The sequence below is a fragment of the Aythya ferina genome, assembly GCF_964211825.1.
Source record: "Aythya ferina genome assembly, chromosome: 23".
Taxonomy (NCBI): domain Eukaryota; kingdom Metazoa; phylum Chordata; class Aves; order Anseriformes; family Anatidae; genus Aythya; species Aythya ferina.
In genome coordinates, this window is record NC_140321.1 from 7,277,589 (window position 1) to 7,293,070 (window position 15,482).

Genomic DNA, 15,482 nt, shown 5'->3' on the forward strand with positions numbered 1-15,482 from the left:
AATATCTTGCTCAAAATTTCCAAGCAACTCACACCCCTGCATACACCTCAGCCACACTGGCTGATAGGAAGCTTCTTTGCAAACCTTCATGAAAAAGTACTCAAGATCCTCAAAAGCTGTAGAAGGAGGAGAGAGACCCAGCTTCATCCCCAGGAGCCACTGGAGTTTGCTTGTGCCCTAGCTGCAGACTGGTCATTGAGAGCCAAGGATGTACCCGTGTGCTCTGTAAGCAGTTAACCTGCTGAGTTTCTGGATGGGTGGAACAGAGTAAGGAAGGCCATATATTTCATCACGCCTAACTCCATTGGAGATATTAGCTGTCTGTTTATATGTACCTGATGGAGCATGACTGCAAAATATTTATACACACTGACACGTGGATTATATACAGTCACTTAGGGGGCTGAAGCCCAGCTGATGGCTAATCGAAAGCTTGGTGTGTCATTTTATTTACACACTGCTCTGTTCCTGTCTTTCTCTTGTTCTCTACCTATAAAGATGTTGAGGGTTAAAAAGCTGAGATATACCTTTCTACGAGAACCTACATGTTATCCCTTGATAGGGAATTACAGCCTTCCTCTTATTTATCATATGTCTAAGAAAAGAAATTGGGGGTTCAGCAGGAGCAAGATGAGATGACATCCAGCTCCCTTAAGTGCTTTTGGAAATTGCAGCCAACATCTCGGCTTCACTTGAAATGAGCACTAAAGGTATGTTTGCTCATTTTTACACTAATTGCCTAATAATTTTCCTTTGTGACACACTGTCCCAGGGGGCTCCTGGGGACCAGGTGCCTGTAAGGCTGCCCCCTCCCAAAGCAGGGCATTTCCAGGCAGCATCGTGCATTGTCCTGGTAAGAAATGACTGAATTAAAATTACTTCAGCCAAATTCATACCTAAAACCCCAGCAGCTGAAGATAAGGAAACAGCCCACTGTCTATGCTTTTCTCTTGTCAGGTCCTAGCCTGCCCTTTAGCAAGGGCTCTCCCCTTCTCCTTCCCAGCCCTGTCCACAGTTTGGAGACCAGGGGTGGATGTCTCATCACTTACTTTTCTCATTGGCATAGTAGTAAAAGGTCCTTTTGTTGAGGACACACCACCGCTTCTGCCACTCTGATCCAAAAAAGCTATGGTCTAGAAAGAAAAAGACAACAAGGGAATAAAAAACATGAAGTCCTGCTCTTTTGTTGAATGCTTCTCTAGATGAACACGCCGGCAGGTAAAGATTTTCTTACTCCCAACAAAATCCTGCAGATTTCTGGCACCAAATTTATGCAAGCAAATTTAGATACAAAACCTCAGCTAAGTAAAGGAGAGCAAGCCAGTCTAGTGGGCTGGAGAAAACACAGCTTTGGGGTGAAACCTCTCTAATTGAGGCTTAAGCAATTGTCTTTTATGTTGTAATTGAAGCAAGCTACAACATGCAAAGGAACAGTTATGCACCTCAGCTGGTGATCATGAGGAAAAAAAGGTTGTTCTTACCTCATCCCACCTGTCATACAGTAAATAAATCAAGATAAAATCTGACTGATGAGGAAATAATTTGTAGCTTTCACAAGAGTCAGTAAAATCAAGATAAACCTGAGGCTGACTCACAATCCTTATCTCAACTTGCTAATGTGTGTGATGCTACGAACTACCTTGTCTTCACTGGGATTTTATCCTCATTAGGTATTGCTTGTTAGAAGGGCACATCTTGCCTTAGAGGACTAGGCTGCTGCTTAATGCAATTTCTGGGTTTTAATCTTTGTGGAGTTTGATGATGTACAAAAGTGAATAAAGGCTGTGCTCTCCTTTTGTGTATGATGCCTAAGAAAAGCCTAAAAGATTCTGCTTGTGTCTGCTGACAAATCTGCAGAAAAGGATCTATTTTCCTGTTTGTCCTTCACCTAAAATTTTGCATTCTTGGTAACTTTGAGCTGTCCTGAATTGCTGGTGGAGTCTCTGGAGCACTCAGGCAGGGTGGAGGGTGCTCTGGGTGCTGAGGTGTGGTGGAGAGCCCCCAGCCAGCTTCTGGCCTAGGTGCCAAACCCAGGGGGTGGAGATGGGGGAGAGTTTTGTTTCTAAGAGCCAGGTGCTTAAATCCCTCAGTCTGTCAAAGGGATGAGAACTTCTAAACCACAGCGGCAGCTTTCTGAATCCCACTGTGAGAACCACCAAACACCTAAATGACTTTTACCTCCCCTTCCAGCTGACCACCTCTTTTACTAGCAGTGACTTGGGTGTACTGTGCTTCTCAGGGTGGTCACGAACTATAGCAGCTCCTCCACCAAAAGCCATCCCCCACCATCTCACTCACCATCTTCCTTTACCTTGTCAGGCAGAATAACAACACAGCCCAAACTGAGTCCCCCAGACTTGATGTACTTGTCAGGCCTTACCTCTGGACCTCTTCTCCAGATATCCTTGCTTCAGAATGTTCCCTGTGTCTTGAACAGGCCTCGGTGTGACTTCCTCCAGTCCTGCAGGGAGCAAAGCAAAGCTTTGGGGTTTCCAGTTCACACAGTGCCTCTCCACTGTGCAACTGTGGTCTCCCCCTTCTCTGCCGCTCATCTCCTGTCATCATAACTTGTACTGAAAGACAATAAAAAATGACTAACGAAACACCACTAATCATCTCCCCAGTGGCTGGCCTTGGCAGCCTTTTAAGTATGAATAACTTCCCAGCATCCCAGGTCACAAGAGCTTCTCTCGTTTCCTTAGCGCGTCGCACTGACGTCCAGCTCTCGGCCCAATCCATCCCCTGTCAGTTCCCTCACTCACAGGCTATTTTCATTTTTGTGTTTTATCGTTTGCGAACTCAGTGCTCGCTATAAATCCTCCACAAATGGCTCTCGGGGCGAGCGGCAGACGCAAAGACACACAAAGTTTGGTTTGGTGGAAGGCTCCCCTACGTGCGTCTCCTGCTGCTGCTCTTTGCTGGCTGGAAACCTGCAGCAGCCGACGGCCAGGGCCTCGCACAGTGCCTGGAGGACGTGGGCAGCCCCTTCCCGCAGGGATAAATCCCACTTCTCTCGAGTTCGAGTCGTGTTGAGCTTGCTCCTAACTCCAGAGAAGTGCAGGGCAGCAGCTTCATGAACATGAGAAAGGGGCGGTTGGCCATGGGGAGCTGAGAGCAGAGGGGGAATCCCCTTCATACAGCTGGTGCTGAGCACCACTCTTACTACTGCTCCTACAACAAAACCACACGAGGGTGCTGAATGGGACCCAGAGTCTGTGTCAGGGTTCAGGCTGGGCTGTATCGGGGCTCAGGGGATTTTCCCAGGGCGGGTAGCCCAGAATTATGTCCCGCATTGCTCCCACAGCCTCCTTGGGCACAGGTGGCCCCAGCACTGCCAGAGACGGGGCCAGTCGCTGCCTTGGCCTCCAGCAGCGCTCGCCACGCTCCCAAATTCAGCAACAGGGCTCTGTTGCTGAAGGCAACAGAGCAACCAGTATTGAGAGGCAGTCTGTTGCTCTGGACCCACCGGCCCCTCGGGGGTCCGCAGAGCAGCCGCCAGCAGGGGCCCGTGTGGCCACCTCCTGCGGTGCTGGGCTGGGCTGGGGGCCCTCCCTCTCCCGAGGCGCGTAGAAGCACCTGCACAACGAGGAAAGTGAGCTCAGGCTTTTCTCTAGCTTCAGACTCGTAGAAAGGCACGTTCTCTTCTCGAACCCAAGCCCCAACCCCTTTTGTTAATGCAAATCTAAATGTCATTTTATGGGACATTTATAATTATGAAAATGGGACGGTGCTGCCGGATGCACAGGGAGACCCTGCGAGTATGAATATTACATTAATGTGCCCAACGCCAGCTCGCTGATCCTGCTGGCAGGAGCATAAAAAATGCTTGAGTGAAACTTTTATTTAGACGTTAAGATTCCAGGCCCCAGCGGGGTGACAGAGGCAGCCCCGGTGAGATCCCATCAGCACGAGCGCTCGAATTGAATTACCCAGGGGGGAAGGCAGGAGCTGCGAGTGCTGCTTCGCTTATTTAATTTCATTTACTTCCAGTACATTACCAGCATGGGGCTTCCCTCTGCCCCCGCTCCCCCAAGACAGCCGGCTACAGAAATCGCCGCCGCGTTCGCTGCTGCCGCTGGAGCCAGGGCAGGGCCAAAGTGTCCCCCCAGCCCCACGTCCTGGCCCTGGCTCCTCTCCTCAGCCTAGGGGGAGACCCGGGGGAGCTGCAGGGGCCTCCCAAGCACCAGAAGGAGAAACTGAAGTGGGGAAGCAGCACAGATGTGGCAGGAGCCAGCAGCAGCCTTGGCCAGCCCCGCGTTTTCTCTCTCTGCCCGTCCTTTCTCAGATCCCGCCTGCAAGCAGGCCCAGGGCAGCTGCTGTGCCCCCAGCTCCTGCTTTGCCCCACGTCGGCAGCCCCTCGTGCCGTGCCGTGGTGCCCTGGGGGCCCGGACCTGCCGGGCTGGCAGCCCCTGGGCCCGGCACCTCCGCAGCATCGCCCCGACACCGCCAGGAGCCCGCGTCCCTCCCAGGAGGTGCGTGAGGTGCCTCAGCTTCCCAGCAGGAGATCGGGATGAGAGGAGACTCCTTAAATACTCGGTGGCTACTCAGAGAAGCAAACACAGTTAGGGAGGGCTTGAGAGGACTGATTAGATTGCACAAAGCTCTGGAAATGTGAAGTTTTACAGGACACGACACAAACCCCGCAGCCTCCCCTGCACAGCCCTGCCAGTTGGAGCCATGCAGGTTAAAGCTGGGCGAGAAGATGCAGCCGGGCTGGGGCTGGGGGTCCCCTGCCCGCCCCACACCCCCAGCCTGCCCACAGCGACAATCCAGATGGCTTTTGCTAGCAGCAAATGGCAATATTAACCTGCAAATACATCCCCTGGGGATTTATTCCTTTAAAGTGTCCTAATGGAAGCTCTCTGGCTTCCGAGGGCTCCTTTGCTCGGGTGCTCGTGGCAGGGGCCAGGCAGCCTCCGCCAGACGCTGCTGCCCAAGGCCACACAGCTTGCAGGTAAACCAGAGCTCACCGCATCTTCTAGGGCTCCAGGCAATGGAAAAGCCAGCCCATCGGCTGGTCATCTGTTCCGACCACTAACGGCCATTCACCATTCATAAAAACAGAGGGAAAAGAAAAGGCCTTAAATTCATCTGAGAGCACCATCTGTGCCCTCCCAGGGACACGGCCCCTCTCCAGTGGCTCCTGCCACTGCACGGCGGGGCTGCGGCTGTGGCTGCATTTGCACGGTCCCGAGGGTCCCTTCCACCCTCGTGCTGGCCCCAGCCCCTCCTGTGCCCAGCCAAATGCCGGTTCTGGCACCGACCGCCTGCCGCAGCTGAGCCGTCTGAGCCCCCGCCTCACAGCCACCGGCACCTCAGACCCCTCCTGGCCTCTCCTCCACCCTCCTCTCCAGCCTGGCTCCCGAGGGCTCTGGAAGCTGCTCCCCAGGGATTTTCCCCCAGATGAGCTTCCTGACCCCCGGGACACGTCGCTGCATCTGGAGCCTCCTGTGCAGGAACGGCTGCAGGCTGGCAGCGCCGGGCATAGCTCTGTGTTGGGAGCTCGGAGACTGCTTTCTGCAGAGGACACAAAGCTGCAGCATTTCAGGAGGGGGAGAAGAGTGGGGCCAGCAACCCGCGCCCGCAGGTGCAGGAGCAGACACCCGCTCCCTCCTTTCCCTGCCTTCCTGCCCCTCAGCCTTTGCAGTGACTTGCACCCCGCAGGGGATGCTCTTGGCCTTGGAGGCTTCCCTTTGCCAGGCTGACACGGGCGGATGAGGAGAACGATTTCTGCCCAGGTCACCCAATGAGCCTCCGCCATTGCTGACCAGACAGCATCTTTTGGGCAGTTTCTAGGAGTTTGGCTGCCGAGCCCCGTGCCTGTTCCATCCCGTCTTCGCCATGTCCTCAAGGACCTCTGGATTTCAGCTCTCGCCCCTTTGGTCTCTGAGTCACGCACACCAGCTGCACGAAATGTCACAGCAGCTGCAGCCAAACAAGCCCAGGGGCCGCGCTGGTGCCCACGCTGTCACATTAACTGACTGTTCAAAGGGATGGAGCATGGAGGCACGACGGTTACAGCTAATTCCCGATCCTCCAGCTTATTCACCAAGCTCAAATGTGCCAAGAGCAGATTCTGCTCCTGGGGACTTCACTGGGAACACCCAAATAGATTTCAAACTAGAGCACAATTGGCTGCGATTTCCCAGAGCCCTCCGTGGTGGCTGCGCTTTTGTTCCATTGAAGCTAATGAGAATAAAAACAATCAGAACTAGACAAACAACCCCTCCCAGCCTCCTCAAAGCGAGCCGGGCTAGCTGAAAGGTTTTGGAAATCCCACCCGCCACCAAGGTCTGCCATGGCACACGGGTCCCCGATGCGGCTGCTCGGGCCAACAGCGCTCACGGGCACTGCTGAGCAGCGCTGCTGGGCTCGCCCAGATGACGTTTCGTACATGGGAATGCGAGCAGCTGTTTATGAGCCTCATTCCCAAATTTAAATCACCACCGTCACCTTTTCCAAGACCGAGATAGAGGCTTTGCTTTCTTGCACTGCGCAGAAGGCAGGTGCAGCCCCTAAGCCCTCTCCCTGTAACTTCTCTGCGTTCTGCCCCCTGCTCCGATCCCGGGGGGAGGCCGGGAGGATGGGGAGGCTCGGTGCCTCGACTCCCTGCTCTGCCGATGGAGGCAGGCAGAGCTGGCACCGGGTGAGGCGTGCCAGCGCTCCCTGGCTCCGCGCTTCTTCAGCCCGGCAAAGCAGCACGGGCAGCCCACAGACCCCGTCCGACACCTGCACCCGTAGCACCCTGCAGCGAGCGTGAGCCCCCGGCCGGCAGCGCGGTCACCCTGCTCCCTGCCCTCTGCTTGGCTCACGGCGCGTCCCCCGGGCAGCCCCAGGACCTTGGGACCCTTCGGACATGCTTCCCTCCACCCCTCGGGAACGTCGCCAAACCTTTCAGTGCCTTGGGAACGGCCGGGGATCATTTATGAAGACGGGAATGGAATGAGCAACCACTTCAAAGGAAATGGGGAACTAAACAATTGTCACCATGGATCACATGAAATAGATCTTGTGCCAGACTAATTTTATTGCATTTTTTTGAGTGGGAAAATAAGAAAGTAGATGAAGAAAAGGCAAGGCACGGTAGAGAAGATTTATTTGGGTTTCAGCTTGACTTTTCAGAAGAGACTAGTAAGCAAAATTCAGAGTGTAGGCATCCACTCCAGGATAACCACCTAGATTGAAAGCTAGTCAGCAAGCAGGAGGCAGTTAGAAATCAATGGCAACAAATCACTGGGAGGAAATTATCAGCTGCAATCTCCCCGTTCGGTTTCAGGAGCGGTGCTCCTCAGGCTCAGAGTCCTACGGTGCCACGAGGCACTGCAGGCGGCGGAGCAGCCCCCAAAGAGCCCATCCCAAAACTTCAGCCAGACCCAAAGCTTCCTTCGGGACAGCGCCTGCGGGGAATTTCTGAATGCTCTCTTGTAGCAGCCAGCACAGACCAGTATTGAAGGCAGGAACCAAGATTAACTGGTCCCCAGCAACTGCGGAGGCCTTTGACAAGTGCTGACAGCCAGGAGTGAACACAAAATCCATGGAAGTCACTCAAGAAAACGGCAATTCTCACCTGAGGTGGAGTGGTGCCTAATTAACTCTGCTGCCCCTAAAGCTCTTGTTGGCCCACGTTTAATGACCAAACCGAAATAAATACGGGGTGTACAGATGGACCTTTGTTGGATGCCAAGTTAACGTTGGGTTCATTGTTGTTTTTTCGGAGGAGTCCATGAATGTGGTTTTATGATTGATAAGCAAACAAGAGAAGAGACAGTCGGTGGCAAACAGCTGACTGCAGACTAGGATTTAGCCTGGGAGGGTGGAAAAAAGCCTCCAACTTTACTGGTGTTTTTTATTCTGTCTGGAAAATTTTACATCAAGTTTGAAGTTAAACCAACTTCGCCAAGGGAAAAAAAAAGGCATTCAAAGAGGAGGCAGAGCCTTTGGCCCAAAAGTTTCCTTCCAAATCACTAAGTCTATAATTGCAAAATAAAAAACACTAAATCTCAATATCTATTTGCACAGCTCATTAGCTAAGGGCTCACACTCAGCAAAGAGGGAGGGAAAAAACCCTTCAGCACCAAGTGCATTTGGGGAGTTGCCATGGAAACCAGCCCTTTGCAGGGCTTTGCAACAGCAACTTGCAAATCTGTGCTCAGATGGGTTTGTCTGTCCACCCGTCCACAGACTTCATCAGGACATAATTTTTTTAAGTCCTTGAAAAAAAAAGCGCAATGTATTAAGTATATAAATATATAATCTGTGCAACTCATTCCCCTGTTATTTCTCTCCCCCAAACATAACATTATGTCAGACATTCGACCTGCTGTGCTACCGGGACAACATGATTTACAATGTGAAAAGGGAAAACCTAAATCATCACGTAATGAAAACATTAAAGTTAATGCATCACAAGTGAGGAATTTATTACCATTAACTCCAATAAACAGTTATAAACCACCCGTCCTTTCCTGTCCACGCACAGGGACACGGGCACAGGGACTTCATTAAGCTCAACTTTCTTTTCTTCCTCACTAGACTGGTCATGTGTGCTCCAACCGGCCACCATTTATTGTTAACTGGACTGGCTCATTTTCCGGGGACTGGAGAAGGTTTGAAGGCCTCATCCATTTCGTTCCACGGGTGGCTCGGCGCAGACAGATGGAATAGGAAAGTTCACGAGACGTGCAGCTCGATGAGTTTATTTAAACGCCGCTGAAATATATGCTTGACAAAAGCTAACTCTCGCCCTGGCCCTGTACGTCGTTACTCAAAGAGGCTGATGGATAAGTAATAACATATGGGCACGCTGTGCGGTTACACCGGATACCAGCTTACCTCAGGGTGCACTTGGCCAAATATTTGCTTCTCACTGATGTTACACCACCACCTTGGAAACCTAAGCCTGTCATCTGAGGCCTTATCGAGGACCCCCGCATGGCAGCACCGCGGGGCTGGCTGCTCGCGGCGTGGGACTGTCTCTCCTGGTCCCTGTCCCCCTGCAGCGCATTTCAAGAGGGCTCTGGGGGGGTTGGGGATGGGAGCCGTAGGGATGCAATAACACGCACCGCCGTCCGCTGACTGCCTCCCACCTCAATCCTGACATCTTTGCCAACATAAAAGTACCGCTGGGTTCAACGGGAGCTGCAGATCTGATCCATTAACTGCACTCGTGGGTTTGTTATCGTGGGGCTGCCGACAAGAGGACTCTACTGGAACAGAACCAAAATTCGCTCCCTCACATGTCCCGCTGCGTGCAGGGCAGTGCCGGCAGCTCAAGCCTCGAGCTGGGACCCTGCTAAAGGATGTGCTGGGCGAGGAGAACGAAGGTCCCTTTGGATGTGTGGTGCCATGCATGTTGCCCCCCGATGCGCATTTGGGGTGCCGTTAGAGACGGTTCTCCTCTCCCCTTCCCTGGGATGAGCTAAAACCAAAGCAGCGGAAGAGTGGGGAAAGGACAGCAGTGCCGGGGGAGCCTTACAGCACAGGGAGACGCAGCCCTGCCGCTGCGTGCTCCAGCCCAATCCTTCTCCTCCCGGTCACTCCCCGAGCGAAGGCACCGATGGTTATCGATGCGGGGTGCAGCTAAGCAACATTTGCTCCTTCTGCCAGAAGGAACCGTTCTCCGGCTCCATTAAACACTCACTTGCGGAGCTAACAGGGCTGAATACAGGCAAGGGATTTGCAGCACACGTCGGAGGGGGCTGTTGGGGTTTCCCCTTGTTCCCAATGGAAGGAAACTTCCCACCAAGAAGTTACCCACTGGAAACCTTTCACCTTCATCTGACCTTCGTCACGCCCAGAGGCCTGTGGTGTGGTAGGACGTCAGTCCAGCTGTGGTTCGGGTCCAACCCCAGAGCCCCCTCTTTGCCCACGTCCCCAGCAAGCAAGTGCCAAATGAGCAGCATGAAGGGCCCTGCGCTCTGCTGGTGGCACCAGCTTGTGGCAGCCCCAGGAGGCGCCGAGCACGGCAATCCTGGGCCCTCTCATGCCACCTGGACCCAGGGTCCTCTCCATGCCTTCCATCCCAGAACTTTCCTGACAGCAACAACTGACGGGGATGAAGGGAACCAGAGCAGCAGCCAGAGCCAGGAGTGCCAGAAAGGACTCAAGCAGCTGGCACAGACCCTCAGTGCTCACCGCAGCGCCCCGGGCTGTTGCCGGTGGTTTGGGGCAATATTGGCTCTCAGAGCCAGGCTGCTTCACGCTCCGACCCGCCTGCTGCGTGCGGCCGCCCTGCAGCACGACCGCGTGCGAGAAGCGCTCGACCCGAGCCCCTCGCAGCAGCCACAAATCAACGCAGGAGAATTCCCCCAAGGCAGATGTGATTTTAATTTACCGGGTCTTGGCGAGGCTGCACAAAGACCAGACACCTGTTGGCTAAAGCCCATCGTATGGCTCAGGCCTTTACTCCTATAAAAATTCTGAACCACATAATCGTCAGCCTTGACACAAATGATTCCTATAGATCACTGTGGAAAATCGAGAGGATTTAAGGAGAGAGGAGGGTTAGGAAAAAGTAAAACAAACGACATGCAATTTTTCAAGCGGAAACAATGGCAATATGAAGATATATAGGTGTCAGCCATTCTGTAGGAGGCAGGAGGCTGTGCTCTTTTACCTCTTACAGTGTCACTCTCATGACCTCTACCATTTGAAATGCTTTGATTCCACCTTGCCCAGGGGATCTCTGAGCGCCAGGGAAGAGATGAGGAATGCCCGCGCCTGACCTCACCTCCACATTGTCTAACGACTGACGGCATAAATCAGTTTTTCCCCTCCGCAGACCCGAGTGTCAAGAACCCATGTGAGAAGGCTGGAAATATTAAATGATTTCCCTGAGGGTTTTCACTGTTACTTGGTTTCTCTCCTGTAACTGCAGAGCCGTGTCTCACATGAAGAACAACTTTCCCTTGAGACCTCCATTTGTGTACGCAGCGGATGCAGGGGGTAGGAAGGGAAGGGGCAGCCGGCACCCACCGGCAGGGCAGTGGGGGCACAACAGCAGCCTGCTATGTGCTGGATAGAGTCACAGGATCACAGAAGCCACCACAGTGTCTCGTCCCAGCGGCAGCAACGTCCCTCGGTCACAGCTGGGCCCGTAGGTCGGTGCGGTGCTGCGGGTTCGGGCAGCAGCTGATGGAGGCTATGGCAAACCAAACCCCCAAACCCCAGCCAGCAGCAGCACAGTTTAAAGGCCCAGGGTCTGTGCTGGAAACTGCTGCCTCCTCTGTGCGAGCCCCGCGGCGGTCGGAAGGGCCGTGTGGGCGCCCAAGGCAGCCGCCCTTCCGTACAGCTGAGCTCTCATTTCGAACAGGCGGCCCGATCCTCCCGCTTCCCTTTCATCTAGGCCCAGGTCTATTTTTCCCTTGCTTCCTACTTCTGAGTAATTGTTAGAAAAGTAAAATCAACAGGTCGTAAAATGATAAAAGCACGTTCCCTGGCAAATCCTCCCCTTGGGCTCACTTCTCTCGTTTTACACTGATAAAATGCCCCTGCCTTCCCTGGAGCCCTGTTGATTTACCTCACATACCTTGGATTACGAAAGAAACGTTGATTTTCTGATATCAACACAACATGAATCTAGACACACCCAGCCTAGCTCTGCTAGGCAAATAAATCAGGAGCAGAGCCAGGAACAGCTTATATACGAGTAATAGAGCTTCAACTACACCGTACTGATACGGTAAGAGCAATCCAACCTCCTTAATGTAGATAGTTATATCCAAATAAAGGTGCTTTATGTCAGTGTAAATTATTCTCTTCCCATTTAGGGATGCCTTTCTACAAAATGGATGTGCTAGAGCAGCTGCCAATCTGGATACAGCTGTGTTGTTCGGGAGGAACAACCCCCCCAGCAAACCTCGCTGAATGGCAGGCGGCGCGGCTGCGTCCTTCTCCCTGTCGGCCCCGGGCCCTGGCCCCGGCCCACTGCCGCCCCGCTCCGCTGCGGCCCCGTGCAGCCGCCGGGTCCATCCTCCCCTGCTCCCCCCGGGGTTGCTCAGAGCCCCCTGGGGGTGTCGGGAGCGTGGCCGAGGGAGCTGGGCCGGGGGCGGCCTCCAGACACTGCCAGCGAGGGGAGAGACGAAGGCCAGAGCCGCCAAATGAATTTCAGATCATTCTTAACCTCAGGATTATTTCTGCACAAATTTGACTCGGCAAAGGCAATTCATACTGACAGAAGGCTTTGTACCACATGCGTTTTTCAGTCCTAAGTGCCTTACACGGGGTTTTAGTATCTTGTCTATCCACAGCCACAATTAACTCCACGTGTGGATGAGGCGTGAGCCCAAACCAAGGGCCTGATACAGGACAGAAGTGTGGGGCGGAGGTGGCACGGGCAGCTCTGTGCCCCCGCTGCGCCCAGGGCCAAGGGTCCTCTCCCAGCACACGCTCGGGTTTGTGTTCGGGGCTTTTTGTGGGATGGAAACTCTGCAGCACTGACACAGCTCGAGCAGTTTCTGGGCGCGTTCCTGCCTCAGTCTGAGCGAGGCTGTCAGGGCCGGGTTGCATTCCCACCTACTTTGGCGGTGTAGCGTAGGCCTCATCCGAACAGACACAGACATCTCGGCTAACTCCCTCGGCTCTCTTTGGTAACCGAGGAGAGAAACGGGCACTTTCTCTCCACTGAGTACAAAGAGTGCCTGGGGTGCGTAGCCAGGGGCAGGTGATGTGAGTAATTCCTGCCCCAAGTCCCCCGCCTTCCCAGGACTTCACTCAACTTCACTGCTCCCGGTGCAGCTCCGCGAGGAGACAGAGCACGGCACGGGGAGCGTCTGGAGCTCATTAGAGGATCCTGCTTTGCGCCTGTCTGGGACAAAGATGTTTCCTTTTAAAGCATCGGGCTCCTGCGGTCGGGAGCCCAAGTGATGAAAGAAGCTTTCTGGGTGGCGTCGGTCCCAGCAGAGCGGCCAGCAGCGAGATGCAGGAACTGGAGCCCTGGGTGGGTTGATTTAACTCAGAGTGATTTAAATCGCCAATTTTAATGATGATTTAAATCATCAAGCAAGACATCTTGATTGAAATCATCCATTTTAATGTTGTTTTGCATTTGTACTTTTTTATTCACTTTCTTAAGGAAAGCTGGTAACCATTAAAACACGTTGATAAAGTTAGCTTTTATGGTAAATTTAACACTTCTTTTAGCTAACCAGCAGAACACACTATTTCTATGCAGAAATATTTCGGTCATTATGTAGCTTAACAAACATTTATTTGGGTACTTAAATTTTGTATTATGTTACAAAATGGTGAAAGATGCAGTTTTTAGGAAGCAATTATTAACTTTTATTCACAGCTAATGTCAAACAGTATATGCTTGGAGAGTGAAATTGAAATAAAAATGTACAAAAGCAATGTTTTGAATTTTATTGGTAAAATAAATTTACTTTTAACTTGATGGATATATAAGAAAAAATATTTAAACCCTTTTCAATTTAAAACTGATTTTTTAAACAAAGGAAGTATTATCAGTACCAATGGGATGGAGATAAGGGCTACTGGTTATCACATCCTTCCAGTTGGCAGTTCTTAGCCTCTCAAAGCTCATCTTCCTCTTCTAAATTTTGAACAAAAACAGGGGCTGCCTTTTGCAGCTTTCCAATTTCTGGCTCTGTAGGAGAATGTGAAATAAACTGCTGGAATATATCACATTAAGGAAAATATCCTCACCACACCACTGCGTGACCTTCCAGAAATTCTAGGTCTACTTGGACTCTCCTGGGTCCAATGGCTTCTTTAAAACTTTGGCAGGCAACAAGTTTGGGGGTTTTGTATTTATTTATTTGTTGTTTTTTTTTGTTTTTTTTTTTGAGTCTTAACAAGCCTTTTGGAGTGGGTGCAGCTCGGGAGAACTCAGTGCCCAGGGCGCCTGCTCGGCTGGGTGGTGGGGTAGGACGAGGGGAGGGGATGACGGCCGGGCTGGGACCGGCAGCAGGGGACCGGGCTCCCCAGGGAGGCAGCCGCAGCGAGGGCCCCTTGGCCCTGCTCGTGCTGGAGCCCCGTCACAGCTGCCAGGGAGGGGAAGACCCCGAAACCCAGCGGGGGCAGAGGGGGAGGCACCACCTCACTTTGCCCTCCCCAGACTGCGAGTGCACAACCCTGTGGGCCTTGGCACCAAGACAGGGCTCATCGCAGTGAGCGTAACCCAGGATTTCACACCTCATTTTTCTTGGTCCGGGCAATCAATGCCATTTTCACCACAACTTCCACATCCCGACCAGTCTGCTTCAGCTTCCCCTTTGCAGTTCTCCCTCTCCAGCTCCTTCCAGGGCCTGGCGCCCCGAGGCAAGGCTGACACAAGCAGACCTGGTGCCTGCGAGTCCTCCAGGCGCCCTCGTCCCTCTCCCTGCTCATGGCTGAGCTGGGAACGGAGCCATGCGGGACGGGGAGAGGAGGAAGCGTCCCCACAAGCTGCAGCTCGCTGTGGTGGAGGATGAGCGCTGTGCCTGCGACGTGGGAGGAGGCTCTGGTGCGGGATGATACGGGGCAATTAGATTAAAGTATCTTCCATTAGTGAAGAGTGAGAGTTTGCTAAGTGTGGTATCTGTTAGCTCGGAGTCATAACAAACCCCCAGATAAATGAAGTGCCAGTTACCTCCTACAGGAAAAAAAAAAAAAAAAAAAAAAAAACACAGGAAAAAAGAGCAAGCTGCTTCCTTTTGGAAAGACTCTGGGCTCCCAAGTTCCCTGTCTAAAAAACAGCTGGAATTCAAGGATCAACAAACCATTCCTGCGAACCCATTTCTAGAAAACCGGAGTATTTAATAAAATAACGAGGATGTGTGTTAAAGGAAGGCATCTGGGCAAAGATAAAGTCGGGACAAGCTTTTAGGGAGCACTGAGGTGTAACCAGAGCACATCGCACACAGGGCGCCTGCTGCTGACAGGAGCCGGGCATCCTGTGTGCACCTGGGACAGGGGCACAGCCGCCTGCACCGCCCCGGCCCCACGCCGAAGGGAGCTGGACCTGGCAGAGTTTGGACAACTTCTGAAGGACACGAGGGAAATCACAGGAAAGAGATCGCTGTCCCGTGCAAAATTCATTAGACCACGCTGCCTCTCATCTTTCAACTAATTTGACTGAAATTTATAAGCTGCCGTGCCCGCCCTGGCCCAGCTCAGCAGGCACGAGTTGCTCGGCTCCCACCATGCACCCAGCTCCCCCCGCTCGCCCCCCTGAACCACGGCCCCCCAGCCCGCGCCCAGGTCCCGCACAGCCTGGGGGGCCTCCGGTGAGCCCCCCCGGGGGCTGTGAGCAGCACGCGCCTCTGCACACAGAGAGCAGGGGGACCCCTGGCATTTTACAGCCTTTCCATTACGAGACCATGCCAAGACGAGGAGCTGTGGCAGGCCTTGGGCTTCCCATTTTGGGCACTTTATATCGCCGAGTTCCCCTGAGGCACGATCCCGCAGAGGGGGCTTGCAATGCCAGCTGTGCCTCTGGGCACTGGAGATGCTGGAGGCAAGGGCCTGGGGGCACTTCTCTG

General features: G+C 53.1%; 2 protein-coding genes across 5 annotated transcripts in view; both read right to left on the minus strand.

Moving 5' to 3' along the window:
- Positions 1-15,482, minus strand: part of PRR15L (proline rich 15 like) — a 79,462-nt gene that overhangs the window by 59,526 nt on the left and 4,454 nt on the right. The gene's annotated exons all lie outside the window — the stretch shown is intronic.
- The window catches only part of SKAP1 (src kinase associated phosphoprotein 1), a 142,902-nt gene that overhangs the window by 24,132 nt on the left and 103,288 nt on the right, over positions 1-15,482 (minus strand). For all 4 annotated transcript variants that reach the window (XM_084496571.1, XM_084496572.1, XM_084496573.1 and 1 more), the window contains exons 5-6: positions 2,381-2,461; positions 1,050-1,133 (exon numbers count right to left, since the gene is read on the minus strand). In XM_084496571.1, the coding sequence (XP_084352697.1) occupies positions 1,050-1,133; positions 2,381-2,461 (165 nt within the window). The remainder of the gene's footprint in view (positions 1-1,049; positions 1,134-2,380; positions 2,462-15,482) is intronic.